General features: G+C 35.7%; 1 protein-coding gene across 10 annotated transcripts; it reads right to left on the bottom strand.

The window, feature by feature from the left end:
* Positions 1–423: 423 nt before the first annotated feature.
* On the bottom strand, positions 424–13,448 carry LOC103937140. Of its 10 annotated transcripts, XM_048589364.1 has the most exons (13): positions 13,238–13,448; positions 11,614–12,315; positions 10,798–11,027; positions 6,679–6,748; positions 6,251–6,394; positions 4,127–4,357; positions 3,446–4,015; positions 3,182–3,356; positions 2,314–3,074; positions 1,838–1,934; positions 1,539–1,704; positions 915–1,026; positions 424–771 (listed from the first exon to the last, which is right to left on the bottom strand). In XM_048589364.1, exons 6-9 carry the CDS (start codon positions 4,293–4,295, stop codon positions 2,714–2,716), a joined length of 1,275 nt encoding a protein of 424 aa, XP_048445321.1. In that variant the 5' UTR covers positions 4,296–4,357; positions 6,251–6,394; positions 6,679–6,748; positions 10,798–11,027; positions 11,614–12,315; positions 13,238–13,448; the 3' UTR covers positions 424–771; positions 915–1,026; positions 1,539–1,704; positions 1,838–1,934; positions 2,314–2,713. The 10 variants fall into 10 exon arrangements, 9 of the variants coding, with proteins under 9 accessions (XP_048445321.1, XP_048445320.1, XP_048445324.1 ...); XR_007260168.1 differs by lacking the exon at positions 6,679–6,748 and having other exon boundaries at positions 3,182–3,349; positions 13,238–13,442; XM_048589363.1 differs by lacking the exon at positions 6,679–6,748.
* Positions 13,449–16,110: the final 2,662 nt, after the last annotated feature.

The following is a 16,110-nucleotide window of genomic DNA, read 5'->3' as shown; positions in this document are numbered from 1 at the left end:
GAGCAGTGGTAGCTCTTAGTGTGAGGGCATCTTCTTAGTGGAGCCACCTACATTCCACCACATTTGCCAGCCATCCACATTCAATGTTTTACAACATTTTAAGATTTTTACTAAAATGTGGTTTGAAAAATAGGACAATGAGATAGGATTATCAGCACGCTTAATTATTATAAAATTTGTTAAGAAAAGGGTAGAATGTCTATTTACATACGTCAATCTACACAAAAGTGTTTTCTTAATAATAGTATTTTTGGATGAGAGTCAACCAATTGGGTATTGTCCCACCTATTTCATTTGAATTTTGGTATTTAATTTGAATTTGCCTTTTGATCTAAAACTGCAAGAAAACGGAAGAGGCTTTGAGCTCGGATACAGCGAGATCAACATGAGGAGGCCCTAGTTACGAAGGCAATCGATCACACGTGCACAAACAAAATAAATATAGATTCATATGAAAAAGAGTTTGTCAAAAGCATCCAAGAACAAAACAAGGAAATTTGAGCACTCCTCTCTTTTCCCCATTTTACATAGAACACAGCATCAGCAAGGCAATCATAAACCTGAGTCACCAGCTCTCACTTTGATTGTTGTTTTTCTCAGCCACACACACACTCTTTCTCTTCCACCCCAACACTCACAGATATCGGTTCGTTACTTCCCCAAGTTCTGATTTTTAAGCCGCACCACACCATTCTTTTTCCTGTCTCTTGACATCACGACTCTGATCTATTTGGCCCCCGTCTTTGTCCCAGATTCAGCAAGAGGTTTAATCTGTAGAATAAAAAGATTGACGTGTAAACTTGTTACTTTCACTTGATACACTGACTCGATATATAAAAAACACAAACGGGCTTACAAAAGTAAGCCATTTGTTGAATATCACATATGAACATATGAGGTAAAAGGACAAATACCTCCCCCGAAGAAAGTCTTCCAACTCCATTAGGATCGGCATCTTTGCTAAGTACCTCCATCAACTCAACTAAGGGCCTCAAGGTAGCAATTGTCTTTTTCATTTCTAAATTACTGAGCTCCAATACGAGACAAAAAAGAACAAATAAATAACATATTTAAACAAATCATAAGGGAAAGTTCTATCCATTTTCTATATGTTTGAAGAAGTGGAAAAGAAAACCAATTCTTTGGGTTAAAAGGAAAAATAACAAACAAAACGTATGTCATAACGCAGCAGTATACTGCCACTCACAAAATATTAACTACTTTGAAGGAATTTCCCAAAAGACAGATATGTCAATAAAGGAAAAAACAATCTCAATTTCCCCCTTTTCACTAATTATGAACTTACTAAATTACAGCTTTGAAGCATGGTGCAGAAACTTTGTTCTGTTATGCATTCCGGCACATAATGCCCTAGTAGTTCAAATTCAAGAGTTTCAATATGCGTATCTAGTCTCCGTTTGAATGCATCGCATCTCATTAATGTAGAATACAAACACACAAAAATATGGACAGATTACCCAACAATTTTTCGGTTAAAAAAACAAGTATCCAACTAAAGCAAAAAATGGAGGCCATACTTGCCAAAGTAAGCACCAAAAGTTCCAGATTCACGCCATCTTTGTTCCTGTCTCTGGGATATCATCGACTCTATGCTGTCGCTTGTATCGCTGGTAAAAATCCCCAGAGGTGCTGAATATCAGGATTCCAATCTATTTGACCCCCATCTATTTTTGCAAGTTTTTGCTGAAACAAAATTTCAAATACTCATATCTTCGAATTTTAACCATAAGAAAAGAAAAGAAAAGAAAATACAGCAGACTTGCACTAATAGCTGCCATTTAAAAATTATCAGTCACGACTAGAGCTTAAGTGATACCTTGATTGCAGACATCAATCCGGTGTTAAACTGAAGAACACCTCTGCCATCACTTTCCTGATCCAGCTTTGCGCCATACTATATGCCTGCTCGCACACTAACATCCAAACAATTCAACTCTCGTGAATACATAAATACTCCAACAAAAATACAAGTATCATAACACCACCAGACCAAATATTCCAGCTCGGAAACAAAAGATAGTCCGTAAACAACTTTGATTAGACAGCAAATTGAAAACATCTTTACATCAAAGCAAATGCTACTGAAACCAGCAGCATACTGTAGAATTCCAATCCTCAGAACAATTTTTAAGTTCGATTATGACGATTAGCTAAAGGTAGCTCACTTAAAACTAAATCATAACCGAAATTATACCAGAAATTGTAACAACTCGAACGGCACCAAAAATCGAATTGAGCACGGAAAAATCAGCATTAATTTAAAAAATTCAAGAAAACAAGAGATAGGCTTACGAATTCTGGAGACGTTGGGGTCCTCAGCTTGAATCACATCGGCAGCTTGTAAGATCGCATCGATATTGACGGCGGGACGGCGCCGGCGATTCCACTAGGAACCCTATCGCGGCCTGGCGGGAGCTCCTGAGCTGCTTCAACTTCAACTGAAATCGTCGTAAATCTCAGCCATCCGGCTCAGATGAAACTGGAGCTACTGGATATCAACGCGACCAGGAGAGAAAGGTGGGACGGTGGAAAAGCAGAAGATGGTTTGAAGAAGAAAAAGACAACAAGTGAAGAGATAATTAAAGAGGTAGAAAATATAGATGAAGTCCCAAATTCTGTTGCAGAAATCTATCCTACTTTTATTTATTAAAATAAAAACCTATTCTACTTTAATTTATCATTGATATGATTATCATGGAGACTCCTCGTCGAACAACGTGACTTCTTCTTTCAAAGATTTCAAGAAGTCTTTGGTTGGTTTTCCCATATAAATTGTTTCGAAGTCTTGGAACATTGCCACTTCTTGCTCTGAGAACTTAGCTGTCTTCAATCCCAAAATAATCTCGTTATCCTTGTTTTTCTTCACCTCTCTCGTATCAAGTTTATAAGTTTTCAAATGAGACTTGTCGGTGCTAAATGGTGGACATTCAGTGACCGCTTCACCATCATCAAAAAATGCATTGACATCTTTTGCTTCCTTAAAGATCACGCGATGTAGGCAAAAATCTCCCTCAAGCAAAGCCACGCGATGCCCCTTCTTTTTCACAGGTAAACTACATAAAAGTTTAAAAGAAATAAGAAAACAAAACAAAAATAAAGTGAAAATCTTTGAACAACCTCTTTTAAGTAGAACTTAAATAAATACCAAACATAAACTTACCCAATATTTTCAACTACAAATCCACCAAAGTTTGAGCCCTCAAGTGTTTGACGATAGATTAAAAATAATGTCGTCCGGTCGTGAGCCTCCAAAAATTGAAAATAATCCAGGTAAGTTTTTACAAACCCATATGGTCCCTCCTTTTCGATTGCTCCGTCTACACTGACACTGCACACTAAAGCATAGCAATCAACCAATTTTAGATATACTATATCTATAATAAAACAAAAAAATATATATACAATTTTATTATATTTTAGTTACCTCTAAATGGCGCACCGCAATTATTATCCTTCAAACAAGAATGAATCATTGCTAAACGGGTGATCATTCTCGCTTGTATCAAACTAATCTTCAATTTTTTCTTAATATTTGCAATCTGGTAATCGTCGGCGGCATCAACATGTTGCACCATTTTTCCATCAAAAAATGACATAGATAAATGTTCTTGTGCATCACTTGCACCAGATCCGTCATTATAAATAGAACCATGCTCCAACTCCCTAGCACCGTGTCTAATTCCAACCATTGGACATTTGCAAGTATAATCCTCCTCGCATTTGTTGACATGATTGAAATAAGGTACAAAATAAAAAATATAGCCGTTGGGAACTCGTTCTTTTACGTAGCACATATATGTTGTAAATGCATGCCTACTACGGTGTTGTTCTAGAAAGGACTTTCCACACTGAACAAGCTCTTCAATTGATGCATTATTTGCCTTGGATTTTAAAAGCTCAACTAAATTTTCAGCTGCTTCAAAATCACCGCACAACAAACCAAGAATCGGTGGGCTTTTGTGAATGGTTTGAATTTTGAGCTGATCTTGTATAACTAAAAAATAAATAAAAAAAATTGTACAAAATGCACATATAAGTAAACTGACAAATGAAAAAAATAATACTGGATTAATTGAAAATAATAGAAAGAGATAGAGAATATTACTTCTATCGTCATCAAGATCAACGATCCTCGCATCCGAACCCAATGTAAAGCCAAGGTCTAGAAGCATTGCCGAAACTATGGTACCCGATCCGCTCTTCTTAGATTTATATCGTTCAATGCTGTGGTGCTCACTTTTCGAGCTCATTTTCGACCCGGGAAAATCCGTCATTTAAAAAGCCACTCGTCAAATCTGCTGCGAGCTGATTTCCACAAACCTTCAACACCTTAACACTGCAAACCACGAAAAAGGTGCAATCTTTACTCTGAACATAGCACTACAGATGGAGAGAAAAATGCCAAAAAAATTCTTAAATCCTAAATTTTGAAAAGTCACAAACTTTCAAATCAACTGTAGGCCAAGAACCATGGCGCTGTGCTTTTGTCGAATATTTATGCCGATTCCAAGTTTGGGACGGAGTTAGAACTTGCAGCAAACTATGAAGGCAAAAGGTGTGAGGAAGCTTTCCGGTTGTAGCGTTCTAGAGGTCGATGGAGAAGTTCATGAGTTCCTTGTGGGAGACAAGTCCCATGTCGGTACGATGAAGTTGAGACAATGCTGGGAGAAATCTCCCAGCGGCTGAGGTTGGTGGGTTATGTGGCTAATACATTTGCTATGGAAGAAGAAGAAGAAAGAGGATGCATTGTGTAAACATGGCGAGAAGGTACAACCATAAAATTAACAAAAAAAAAAAAGAAAAAGAAAACATATTCCAAAAAAGAAAGAAAACAAAACTTACAATGCAGACAAATCACAATCCCAAATGAAGTTCCAGTTTTTCCGGAAAAATTTCAAACGATTTGATGAAATACTTGTTTGGAGACAGAAAAAGTATGAAAAAATGCAGGTTTCATTTGAGTTATGTGGCTAATACATTTGCTATGGATGAAGAAGAAGAGAGAGGATGCATTGTGTAAACATAGCGAGAAGGTACAACCATAAAATAAAAATAAAAAAACAAAACAAAACTTACAATGCAGACAAATCACAATCCCAAATGAAGTTCTGAACTCTTCGTGTGAAAATTTTTCTGGAAAAATTTCAAACAATTTGATGAAATACTTGTTTGGAGACAGAACAAGTATGAAAAAAATGCAGGTTTCATTTATGTTGCTGATTCATTTGAGTTGCTGGTGACGGTTTGTAACATGGCAAGTCCCCATTCGTCCACTCCTTTTGTAGTACAAAAACGATGTCATTGTCTGAAATTTTGTTTTACCGTACTCGTAATGAAAAATAATGAACGAAGACCAACCGGAAAACAAAATTTATGTTTGTTAAATATTGGAGAAGTTCTTATATTTCTTTGAAATTAACATTGTTCTTGTCTGAAATTCTGTCGATATTTCCATAAATTTGTGTATTGATATTTCTACCAACATCGATATTTAAACATTGATTTTATGTGAGAGCTAGTTTAATTAAATAGTTACTGAATATCTTCTTACCCAGCTGAATACAACCTTTATAGATGACACAAAAAATAAACTTTTTTACGCATTTTTCTATATCATTAGTAAAAATGCTTCATAAAGGCATGTCTTCAAGTAAATGCTTCGTGCAAAACTATTATAGAGTGAAAAAGAACACAATAACCCTAATGAACTAAAATGGATTAGGGTAGAGATATTTATCTGCAAACTCAGGACACCTTAACTTGCATATCATAAGTCAAGAAATTAGTTTCCATTAGGTGATGACAAGCATAGGTAGAGAGGTCCTATGAATATGCCAAAATATGTGATACCTCATTACAAAAGAAAAAGAATATCTAAGCCTGAAATACTCTGGACACTTACATCATTCTAAGTATTATAATATGGAGTTTAAATAAGTGAATCATATCTACATGAACTGAGAAGACTAATCCGCAAACTGCATAATGTTTTCAGGCTTACATGGTGAAATATGTAACAAATACATTCGGGGAGAAGACGGACTTTGCAGCTTCAACCCATATCAGAAAGCACAAGGAAACCAGAAAAAGTCTCCGGTCCTGATCAATTGCCTCTAAAGTTCTAAATTGTAGAAAATTAAATATGCAAATAGCAGTGTTCATAAGAATGTTTAAAGGATTGTGTGCAGAAGAATTAAGTTTTCAAGCAAGCATTGAAAGTTGAGATTACCTACTCCATGCAAGCCGTGTCCGCGGGTATCCGCAGAATTCATATATAACACATTCTAGTCTCCGTAAGTTTGGATATCTGAAAATCAGCGAGAAGTTTGGGGAATTGCTTGGTATGCCTAAGTGCTGATATTGCACCTCTAACCTGGTGAGATGACCAAACATTCAAAATAGTAAGTCACGAGTAACATATTTAAACGGGATAGATTTGCAACTATCCAATAATGCATTTTACCCTTCAACAGGATAGATTTGTTTTATGTGGCCGCACAAATATTAACCTATGGTCTTATTAGCATATAAGTTGTATCAACTTGTATAACCAAGTGAGGGGATAAGCTAAGTAAGCCAGAACACCTGGGTTCAGCCGTTCAGGCCCCCTTGTATTCTCGATCTCACTCTTTCAATCATCAAGTTCTTATTACTAACCTTATACTTCATGCTCAATTACGTTCTACACAAGTAATAAATAGTTACTAGTTCTACACGAGTGGCCGGCCTGCCAAATCACAAAACTTTTGTTAGTTCTAGAAACCTGATAAAGTCGAAAGCTAGAATTGTTGATCAAGGAAAGCTACACTCATTGATCAGTACTCAAACTCGAGGATGAGTAAGAGTAGCATTGTTCCATATATTGGAAAAAAAGAAATGTGACAGTTCCAAGCGAAATGCTGAAGATCTGTGTAATTGTGCGAAAAAATGTTTGGGAAAATTTCAAGGGTTGATGAAATGCTTGTTTCGAGGCAGAAAAAGAAAGAAAATATGCTGATTTCATTTGTGTTGCTGCCTCCCTCAGCTCTCCAGAGCTATACCCCAATGGACAAACTTTGCAAGAGGAAACATTCGCTGCCGAATGATGTGGAATATTACATTGAACTTTTCTAGTTGAATTTGTTTGCATGTTTGACCTTTTGTAACATGGCAAGCCACTGTTGGTCCACTCCTTTCGGACACATTGTAGTACAAAAACATCATCCTTGTCTGAAAATTTGATTTGCCCTGCTCGTAATGAAAAATAATGAACGAAGAGCAAGAAGAAACAAAAAATGCACATATTTTCCATACAACAATTTTTTGGGATCGCAGACATTATAAATTTTATGTAAGAGCTGATTTAATTAGATAGTTATTGAATATCTTCTTAATTAGCTAAATACAACCCTTATTTGATGACAACAATAAAAAAAAAATTGCACATTTTTCTAAACCATTAGTAAAAGCGACTCACTTGAAAACGCAGTCTATTTTCATAATCTTTACGATAATTATCTTTTGCATAAATAAATATAATAAAGACGAGAATTTTACGTTCAATCGACTACTCAATCTTTTTCCACTCAAGAACTAGTACTACTTGTTAGTTGTTTTCTTGTACGATCAGTATTAAATAAATGTCTCATGATATTTCCTTTTTCAATTTAGGGAAAAAAAGAAGAAGAAGATTGTATGTTTGTTGTATATTTAAAATATATTTTGAAAGGACAGAATATATTTTTCCCCTTCAATACAATTATGAAGGCTTGGGCCATTTGGGGAAATTTGCAAGTATTGTTCAATGGAACCATGAATGCAGCAGCTGCACTGCACAATTAACCCCAACAACAATTGAAACGAAACTAACAGAGAAGAACCATATGCACCCCAACATAAAATATCTACAAAACTCAAAAGACCAACAATAACACAGAAATGCAGAAGCTTGCCTGCTCGAGGGCAAGGTGTATGTGAATAGTTCACTACAATTGTCGATTAAAATCACACGCACACCCTTAAAGCAAAAACACCACCAGTTCAAGCAAATCAAATCAAAGCGAAACATCGATCCAAATTAATAGGCGCTGCACAGTTGATTCTCCAAGGCGAGTACATGCAAAGGACAACCAAATTAAGCACAGAAACACGAAACTATCTAGCTTAATTATTCCAAGACATACGTGGGTCCACAACAACATATATGTAACCTAAAGCACTAAAATGAAATGGTAATTCAAAAGCTGCAGCACACGTGCACCCAGTCCTCCTCAGCTTCAGCAATCAGCAAGTGGTATATGACCGAGGAAACAGAGGTGCAAGGGCGCATCCCCTCCATTTTCCTCAAGTAGTTTTTAAAATGCGGGCAGTCATTAAGCATGTGGGTACCAATCTCATAACAATAAACACACTCAAGAAAAACAGCACGCCCCCACTTTACTACATAGCCCTTGCCAACCTGAGTTACGCCCTTTGGGAGCCGTTTCCTCCAGGGGCGCATACCAGGAAAGTGTCCATACTCAGAGCAAATTGAACAAGTAGACGGCATAGAGGAAAATGTTCCTGGCTTGATTATGAGTTTAGGACGGGCTAGGCATGTGGGATTATTGTCCTCCTTGAGAGCAATCCCAGCGTTGGGTTTTGCTCGGGGGAAGGGGTCCAAAACAATGGCCCGAGGGCCGGTGGCGTCGCTCCAGCATGGGGGAGCCCGATGGAAGGGGGAGGCCCGAGCTCTGGGCCCGTGAGGGATTGCCAACCCTTGAGCCCGAGGTGGGGGTGACGTAAGGCTGACGCCAGGGTGGCGTCAGCGCATTATTTAAATTTTTTTGTGTCAGGCGCGTGCACCCTACCCGCGCGTGGGGGCGCGTCGCCGACACAAAAATCAGAAAAAAAAAAAAAAAAAAAAAAAAAAGAAAGTGTCCGTTACCGTTGGGAAGCCACGTGGCTTCCCACGGTGCGTTAGATCTTAACGGTCACTTAATGTGGACCGTTAGATCTCAACGGTAAAAAAAAAAAAAAGTCAGATTTAATATCCACCGTTCGATCTGAGATCAACAGTGGATATTAAAATGCTTTATAAATTAAAAAATAAATGAAAAAATAGTTTTAAAAATCTGAAAAGTTACCGTTGTGACACGTGACACAATCTGGAGTGTTGGAATTCAAATTTTTTTATATCCAACGGCAGAGATTAATTAATTGAATAAAAATTGTAAAAAATTCAAAAAAATATCTGAAAAATCTGAAAAAAATTGTAAAAAAAATTGTTTTTACTTTTCTATAAATACCTTCTCATTATCATCTACCTTACACAACAATTTCATATTTTCTCAACTACTTTCAATCACATTCCTTTCTTTGTCTCAAAGTTTGAATCCATTTTTTTTCAACAAAATGACCACTGGTGCAGGTACGAATTGGTCGCTTATTAAAGATGTTGCGTTGTGTACTAGCTGGGTTGAAGTTACTCATAGTTCGCTTACGGGTAATGAGATGCAGTTGCGAGAAATGTGGAGTCTTATTCATACCAATTTTCTTGAGAAAATTGGTGGGAAAAGAACCAAAGAATCGATGTCCAGTCGTTGGAAATTACTTAGCCAATCGTTTAGTACGTGGAGAGACGCTTTGGCACAAGCTAGTAGTAATATTCGAAGTGGGGAAAATTACTCGGATCAGGTAACAATATATTATTTATTTGATATCCAAATTTACATTATAATTATTTGTTTGTATTATTTATTTGTTATCTACATAATTTATTATTTATTGTTTGTATTATTTATTTGTTACGTACAAAATTTATTATTTATTGTTACTTATTTGTTACATTATAATTATGTTGTTTGTATTATTTATTTGTTTGTTACATTATAATTATGTTGTTTGTTACATTATAATTATGTTATTGTTACTTATTTGTTACATTTATTTGTTACATTATAATTATGTTGTTTGTATTATTTATTTGTTACTTATTTTCATTAAAATTAATGTATAATATCACTTACATTAAGAAAAAAAAATGTGTATATTTAAGGTTAAAATTATTTACTAAACTTGGAACTCTAGCCTCATGTTATGATTAACATGACATATATATATATATATATATATATATTTGCTAGGTATACATTTGCATGATAATTATTTATTATAATTATTTATTTGTTACTTATTTTCATTATTTACTAAACTTGAAGCCTTCTTACTTATTTTCATTATATTTGTTACTTACATATATATATGTATATATTTGCTAGTTACTTATTTTCATTATAATTATTTATTTGTTACTTATTTTCATTATAATTATTTATTTGTTACTTATTTTCATTATTTACTAAACTTGAAGCCTTCTTACTTATTTTCATTATATTTGTTACTTATATATATATATATATGTATATATTTGCTAGTTACTTATTTTCATTATAATTATTTATTTGTATTATTTATTTGTTACTTATTTTCATTATTTACTAAACTTGAAGCCTTCTTACTTATTTTCATTATATTTGTTACTTATATATATATTTATATATTTGCTAGTTACTTATTTTCATTATAATTATTTATTTGTTACTTATTTTTATTGTGTAGGAACTTCAAGCACAAGCTTGGTACGCTGCCAAAACCAAATGCAAAAAGCATCTTTTTTTTGCACAAAATAAGAATCATGGTTGCAAACAGCAATCATGATTTTGTTGAACAAATGTCGTTCCATTCTAAAACGACGTCTAAAGTACGTATCAAGGAATGCACTATTAGGAACAAAATAATCATTCAAGAGTTCCATACCTCGTCGTTGCCTGCTTCTATCAAGGTTTCTGGAACGGCTGGGCCTGCAGATCTGAGCCGCAGCTTCGATGACTCGACGGAAATGTGAGGCTTTGCCCCTTCTTACTTCGTCATCTCTCATTTGACGCTCCTCATCCTCTTCCCTCTCATTTCTTACCCCCTGGTGATTGAACATTGCTTCTGATTCGTTAAACAATTCTTCCTCTTCCTGATTGAATTCCCACATCATCCTTGAGGAAGAAGAAGAAGACATTGAAAGAAAGAAACAGAAACTATGAATAATGATTCAGATTTTTGTGAATAAGGAAGCAGAAACTATGAATAATGATAGAGATCTTGAGAATTTTGGTGTGAGATTTGTGAGGATGGATGGTGGATTATATAGAGGATTCAGAAAGGATTAGGTTGTGCATAATGCCACGTGGCATGCCGTCATTCATTACAAATCTGATGGAAATCTATCCTCAAAGATTGTGAACAGATTATGACACGTGGCATGTCGTCATTCGTTAAAAATCTGATGGAAATCTATCCTCAAAGATTGTGAACCGATTATGACACGTGGCGCGACGTGATTGGTTAATAATCTTATTAGAAATTCATCACCAATAATTGTATTGTTTTGTATTATTTAATAATACTTCGGATAATGACACGTGACGCAACGAGAACGATTAAAAATCTTATCCGATATTACAATTAAAATTATTTTGTATTATTTTATAAATAAAAAAGATACTAATATTTTATTGCTTATTGCCAGGGCTATTGAAGTGTAACAGTGGAGATGCAAATTCTATTGCCAAGGCTACTTACTGTTCATTAAGGGCAGTTACTGTTCATTAGGTGGATTGAATAGTGTATTGTCAGGGAGGAGGGCTCTAACGCTGGAGTTGCTCTAAGAAAAGATGGAAGAGTATTCTTCTCCTCAAGCTGGAGTTGAGTCTGAGAGTCTTGAGCAGCCTCTACTTTTGTGAGATGAGTTGTCGGAGAGTCTTTAACAGAAATTTTTTCTTTATTCTTATCTGCATGTGGGGCATAACAAAAAAAAAAAAAAAAAAAAAATCAAATTAACTAAATATGTTTCAACAAGCTGGAGTTGAGTCTGAGAGTCTTGAGCAGCCTCTACTTTTGTGAGATGAGTTGTCGAAGAGTCTTTAACAGAAATTTTTTCTTTATTCTTATCTGCATGTGGGCCATAACAAAAAAAAATAATAATAAAATAAAAAAAAAAGTCAAATTAACTAAATATGTTTCAACAAGCTGGAGTTGAGTCTGAGAGTCTTGAGCAGCCTCTACTTTTGTGAGATGAGTTGTCGGAGAGTCTTTAACAGAAATTTTTTCTTTATTCTTATCTGCATGTGGGCCATAACAAAAAAAAAATAAAAAAAAAAAAAATCAAATTAACTAAATGTGTTTCAACAAGCCGGAGTTGAGTCTGAGAGTCTTGAGCAGCCTCTACTTTTGTGAGATGAGTTGTCGGAGAGTCTTTAACATAAATTTTTTCTTTATTCTTATCTGCATGTGGGGCATAACCAAAAAAAAAAAAAAAAAAAAAAAAAAAAAAAAAAGAATCAAATTAACTAAATATGTTTCCACAAATTATGAGAGTGAGGACATTCGTAACTTGAGACCACTTTAATTAGAAAGAGAGTAAATACTATACCAATACCTAATAACTGGTAAGATACCTAATATATGAAAGCAAAAAAAATTTGACCTTTCACAATTAATAGCATTTTTAATAAGTTAATTTACAATTCCCACTCTCACACTCTCAGAAATACGAAACACGTTTTCAATGGAGAACTGAAAAACTGCTACTCTCCCTATTCATACTATTCTCAAACACAACATCGTAAAAGAAACGAGAAGCTCGCGAGAGAAGACGAAACTAAACGAATTGCAATCCCTATGTGGGTGGGTAATTCCTACAGGTATGTCTCAGACTTTCCTCCCGATAGTTCTTAAAGCTCTAAAAGCTCTGTAAGTTCTGCTTTAATTTTGTTGACAGGAGTTAAAAGAATTTCGTGTTTCTGACATCTGAAGCAGCAAAAGCAGTCCTCAAGAAGACAGTGCGATACTTAATTGATTGAGAAATGAGTATCTAGCTTAGCTACACAATTCGGTTTAATATTCATTGTAAATTAAATCTCTGGCTATTAATAATTAAACACTAAAAAAAAATTAGGCATCAAGTCAAGCAAAACCTTAAAAACAGGGTGCAGATTGCAACAAACATATGCAGCCGGAATTGAAATGCATGAAACCCTAATTAAACACAATGCTGCTGCCAATCTTCCCCTAAAAGCAAAAATTGAAACAGAGAATCGTCCCCTCACAAACCCTAAAACCTAAAATTGAAACAGAGAATCGTCCCCTCACAAACCCTAAAACCTAAAATTGAAAAGAATACCAATACTAGGAGTCCGAATCTCACCTCGGAGCTTTGTGGCTTGGGCCGGAATTGGATTCCCCCCCTCCGCGGATTCTCCTGGTCCGCCTTCGAATCGGCGTTTCATTCTTTTGTGCTTGTCACAGAGAGAGAGATGTTTGTTTTTGTCAAACAGAGAGAGATGTTTGGCGACAATGCTTATTTTTCTGAATAGTTTTGGGGATACTTAAACTTTCAACGATTTGACTATAATACCCTTCTCGTTTAACAGAAAACAGATTATGTTTTCTTTTCCTTATTTCTATTTATTTTGCGTGTAAAATTAATCATGGATAAATTACATTTTACCCCTTCAGTTTGGGATCAATTGTAACTTCATATAACATTTTTAAAATATTTCAATTTCATACATTTAGTTATATTTCTTTTCAGTTTCATACATTCGTTAAAAAATCTGTTAAGTTAATCGTTAAGTGATAACATGGCAAATATAGAGTCTACATTTGTGCTGACATGGATGCCAACCTTGCACCTTGTGAATTAAAAATAATGAAAAAATGATTAGTTAGTAAAAAAATCAATTTAGGTATAATTAAAAACTTAAAAAATTGAAAAGAGGATCTGGGCAAAGCTTGCCCCAATAACCCCATCTTCTCCTCGACTCCATCCAATTTCCTCTCTGCTTGTTTGCAACCAAAAATTTGATTCTTGGTTTGGGAAGCTTCTTTCGCCACTGCCTCCTCCTTGATTCGACTCTATCCCCTTCTGCATGTTCGTCTCTAACAAGTCCATCAACAACATCCTTACCGACTTTGTCGTCCTCGACGCCGCACCCTACATGGGACTACTTTCTATAAAGCACTTTAGGTGGTTCTACTACTTCCATTTCTCCCAACGACAAGTTATTTCCCGTTTCTTCTCCCCCATCATCGACTTTTTCCGTCACAGACGATGTTGTCGCGGCAGCCTCTTGCACTGCTACAGCTTCCCGCACTGACAACGATTCCTCCTCGTTCAGCATCGCTGTCAAGCACTATCTTAGCGAGTCTTTCGTAACCTCATCGGCTGCGAACCACACGGAGCTCTAGCACATGAACATCATTAATTATTTATGAGTTACGTAATTTCACAACATGAAAGCAAAACCTGACTAGTTTAAGAGTCAGTTGGAGAAGGACAGGGGGCACAATTTGGAGACGGCATCATCTTGGTGCTCTCCTTGGGCTGCTTCATTTGTGCGTTCCTTTAAGCAATCACTTATATTGGGTGCTACGTTCTGTAGCTTTTGAGAGAGAAATTTGTTATGTATTTTTGTCTTACACAAACAAAGAACCAATCCAAACCAACCCACTACTGTCAGTTAACCAACTTGATTGATTTTAGACCCAATTTAGTTGGTTTCGATTCACAATTTTTGCCCAACCAACCGACACCCACCCCTATTGTGAACTACAATTGTCGATTAACGCACATCCTCAAAGCAAACACCACCGGTTCAAGCAAATCAAATCAAATCAAAATGTCAATCCAAATTAACTAAATATATTTCAACAAATTATGAGAGTAAGGACATTAGTAACTTGAGACCTCTTCAATATTAGAAAGAGAACAAACACTATACCAATAACTAACAACTCTTAAGAAACCTAAAATATGAAGTAAATTTTTTTTACCTTTCGCAATTAATAGCATTTTAATAAGTTAATTTGCAATTATCCTATAAGCTGTATCAACTACATAGTTAAAGTTAACAATTTGTATAACCAAGGGATAAGCTAAGTAAGCCAGAACACCAGGGTTCAGGCCCCCTTGTATTCTCGATCTCACTCTTTCAATCATCAAGTACTTATTACTACCACTTCTACTTCATGCTCAATTACGTTCTACACAAGTAACAAATAGCTACTTGTTCTACACGAGTGGCCGGCCTGCCAAATCACAAAACTTTTGTTAATTCTAGAAACCTGATGAAGTCGAAGGCTAGACTTGCTGATCAAGGAAAGCTACACTCATTGATCACTCAAACTCGAGGGTGAGTAAGAGTAGCATTGTTCCATATTTTGGAATGAAACGTGAAATAGAGATCCACTAACCGCAACCAATGTTCCATATATTGGAAAAATGATTTGCTCATGGAACGGCATACATCCAGTATCTGGTATGCAGCTGGAAGCAAGATTAGCTTCAGCATTATCTAATATTTCATCCAACTCTTTAGCCATCCGTAGAGCCGTAAGTACAAACAGTATACGAAAATGAAGAGATGATATGTTCTCAAACTTCATTAAAAATTTCCTGCCGGAACTTTATTATTCAATTTGGCACAATTAACCACCATTTTTGGTTTTGGAAACGAACTCAAAACTAACAATCGCCACAAAAGATAGAGAAGGACCATATGAACACCAACCACTATTACTTAACCGAAATATCCACAAAACTCAAAAGTCCAATGACTCGGAAATGCGGATGCTTGCCTGCTTGAGGGCAAGGTGTATGTAAATCATTCACTACACAACTGCTCGAGGGCACATATCGATCGCGAATCACATCCTACTTTTTAGAGATTTTTCGTATCGATGTGTCATGTCGTATCGTAACATCGTATCCATATCCATGTCCGTACTTCATAGCTTTCTACCAAAAAACATAGAATATGCTTTGAATTTACTGCTGCTCTCAAGCAACCAAGTACTAGTGAGCATGAACAAGAACAGAGTTTTTTAGACCAAATCATGCCATGATTATCGCAACGATGGAAGGTTCATGATAATTTTTGTTATTTTCACTTCATACACTGACTCGAGAATGCAGAAGCTTGCCTGCTCGAGGGCAAGGTGCATGTAAATCATTCACTACATCTGTCGATTAAAAAACACACGCACACCCTCGAAGCAAACAACATCAGTCCAAGTCAA

Source organism: the organism of the source record quoted next, unplaced genomic scaffold (assembly GCF_019419815.1).
Source record: "Pyrus x bretschneideri cultivar Hongxiangsu unplaced genomic scaffold, Pyrus_bretschneideri_v1 Contig3, whole genome shotgun sequence".
In the NCBI taxonomy this organism is placed as follows: domain Eukaryota; kingdom Viridiplantae; phylum Streptophyta; class Magnoliopsida; order Rosales; family Rosaceae; genus Pyrus; species Pyrus x bretschneideri.
Note: the sequence above shows the minus strand (reverse complement) of the source record. Positions and strands in the feature narration are given on the sequence as shown.

What these genes read in the sequence shown, in the direction of transcription:
- LOC103937140 (XM_048589364.1), bottom strand. Translation starts at nt 4,295, where the DNA reads ATGACGGATTTTCCCGGGTCGAAAATGAGCTCGAAAAGTGAGCACCAC. An exon ending in TTGCGGTGCGCCATTTAGAG is followed by an intron (nt 3,357 to 3,445) that starts GTAACTAAAATA and finishes GCTATGCTTTAG; the next exon opens with TGTGCAGTGTCAGTGTAGAC. An exon ending in TTTGTAGTTGAAAATATTGG is followed by an intron (nt 3,075 to 3,181) that starts GTAAGTTTATGT and finishes ACTTTTATGTAG; the next exon opens with TTTACCTGTGAAAAAGAAGG.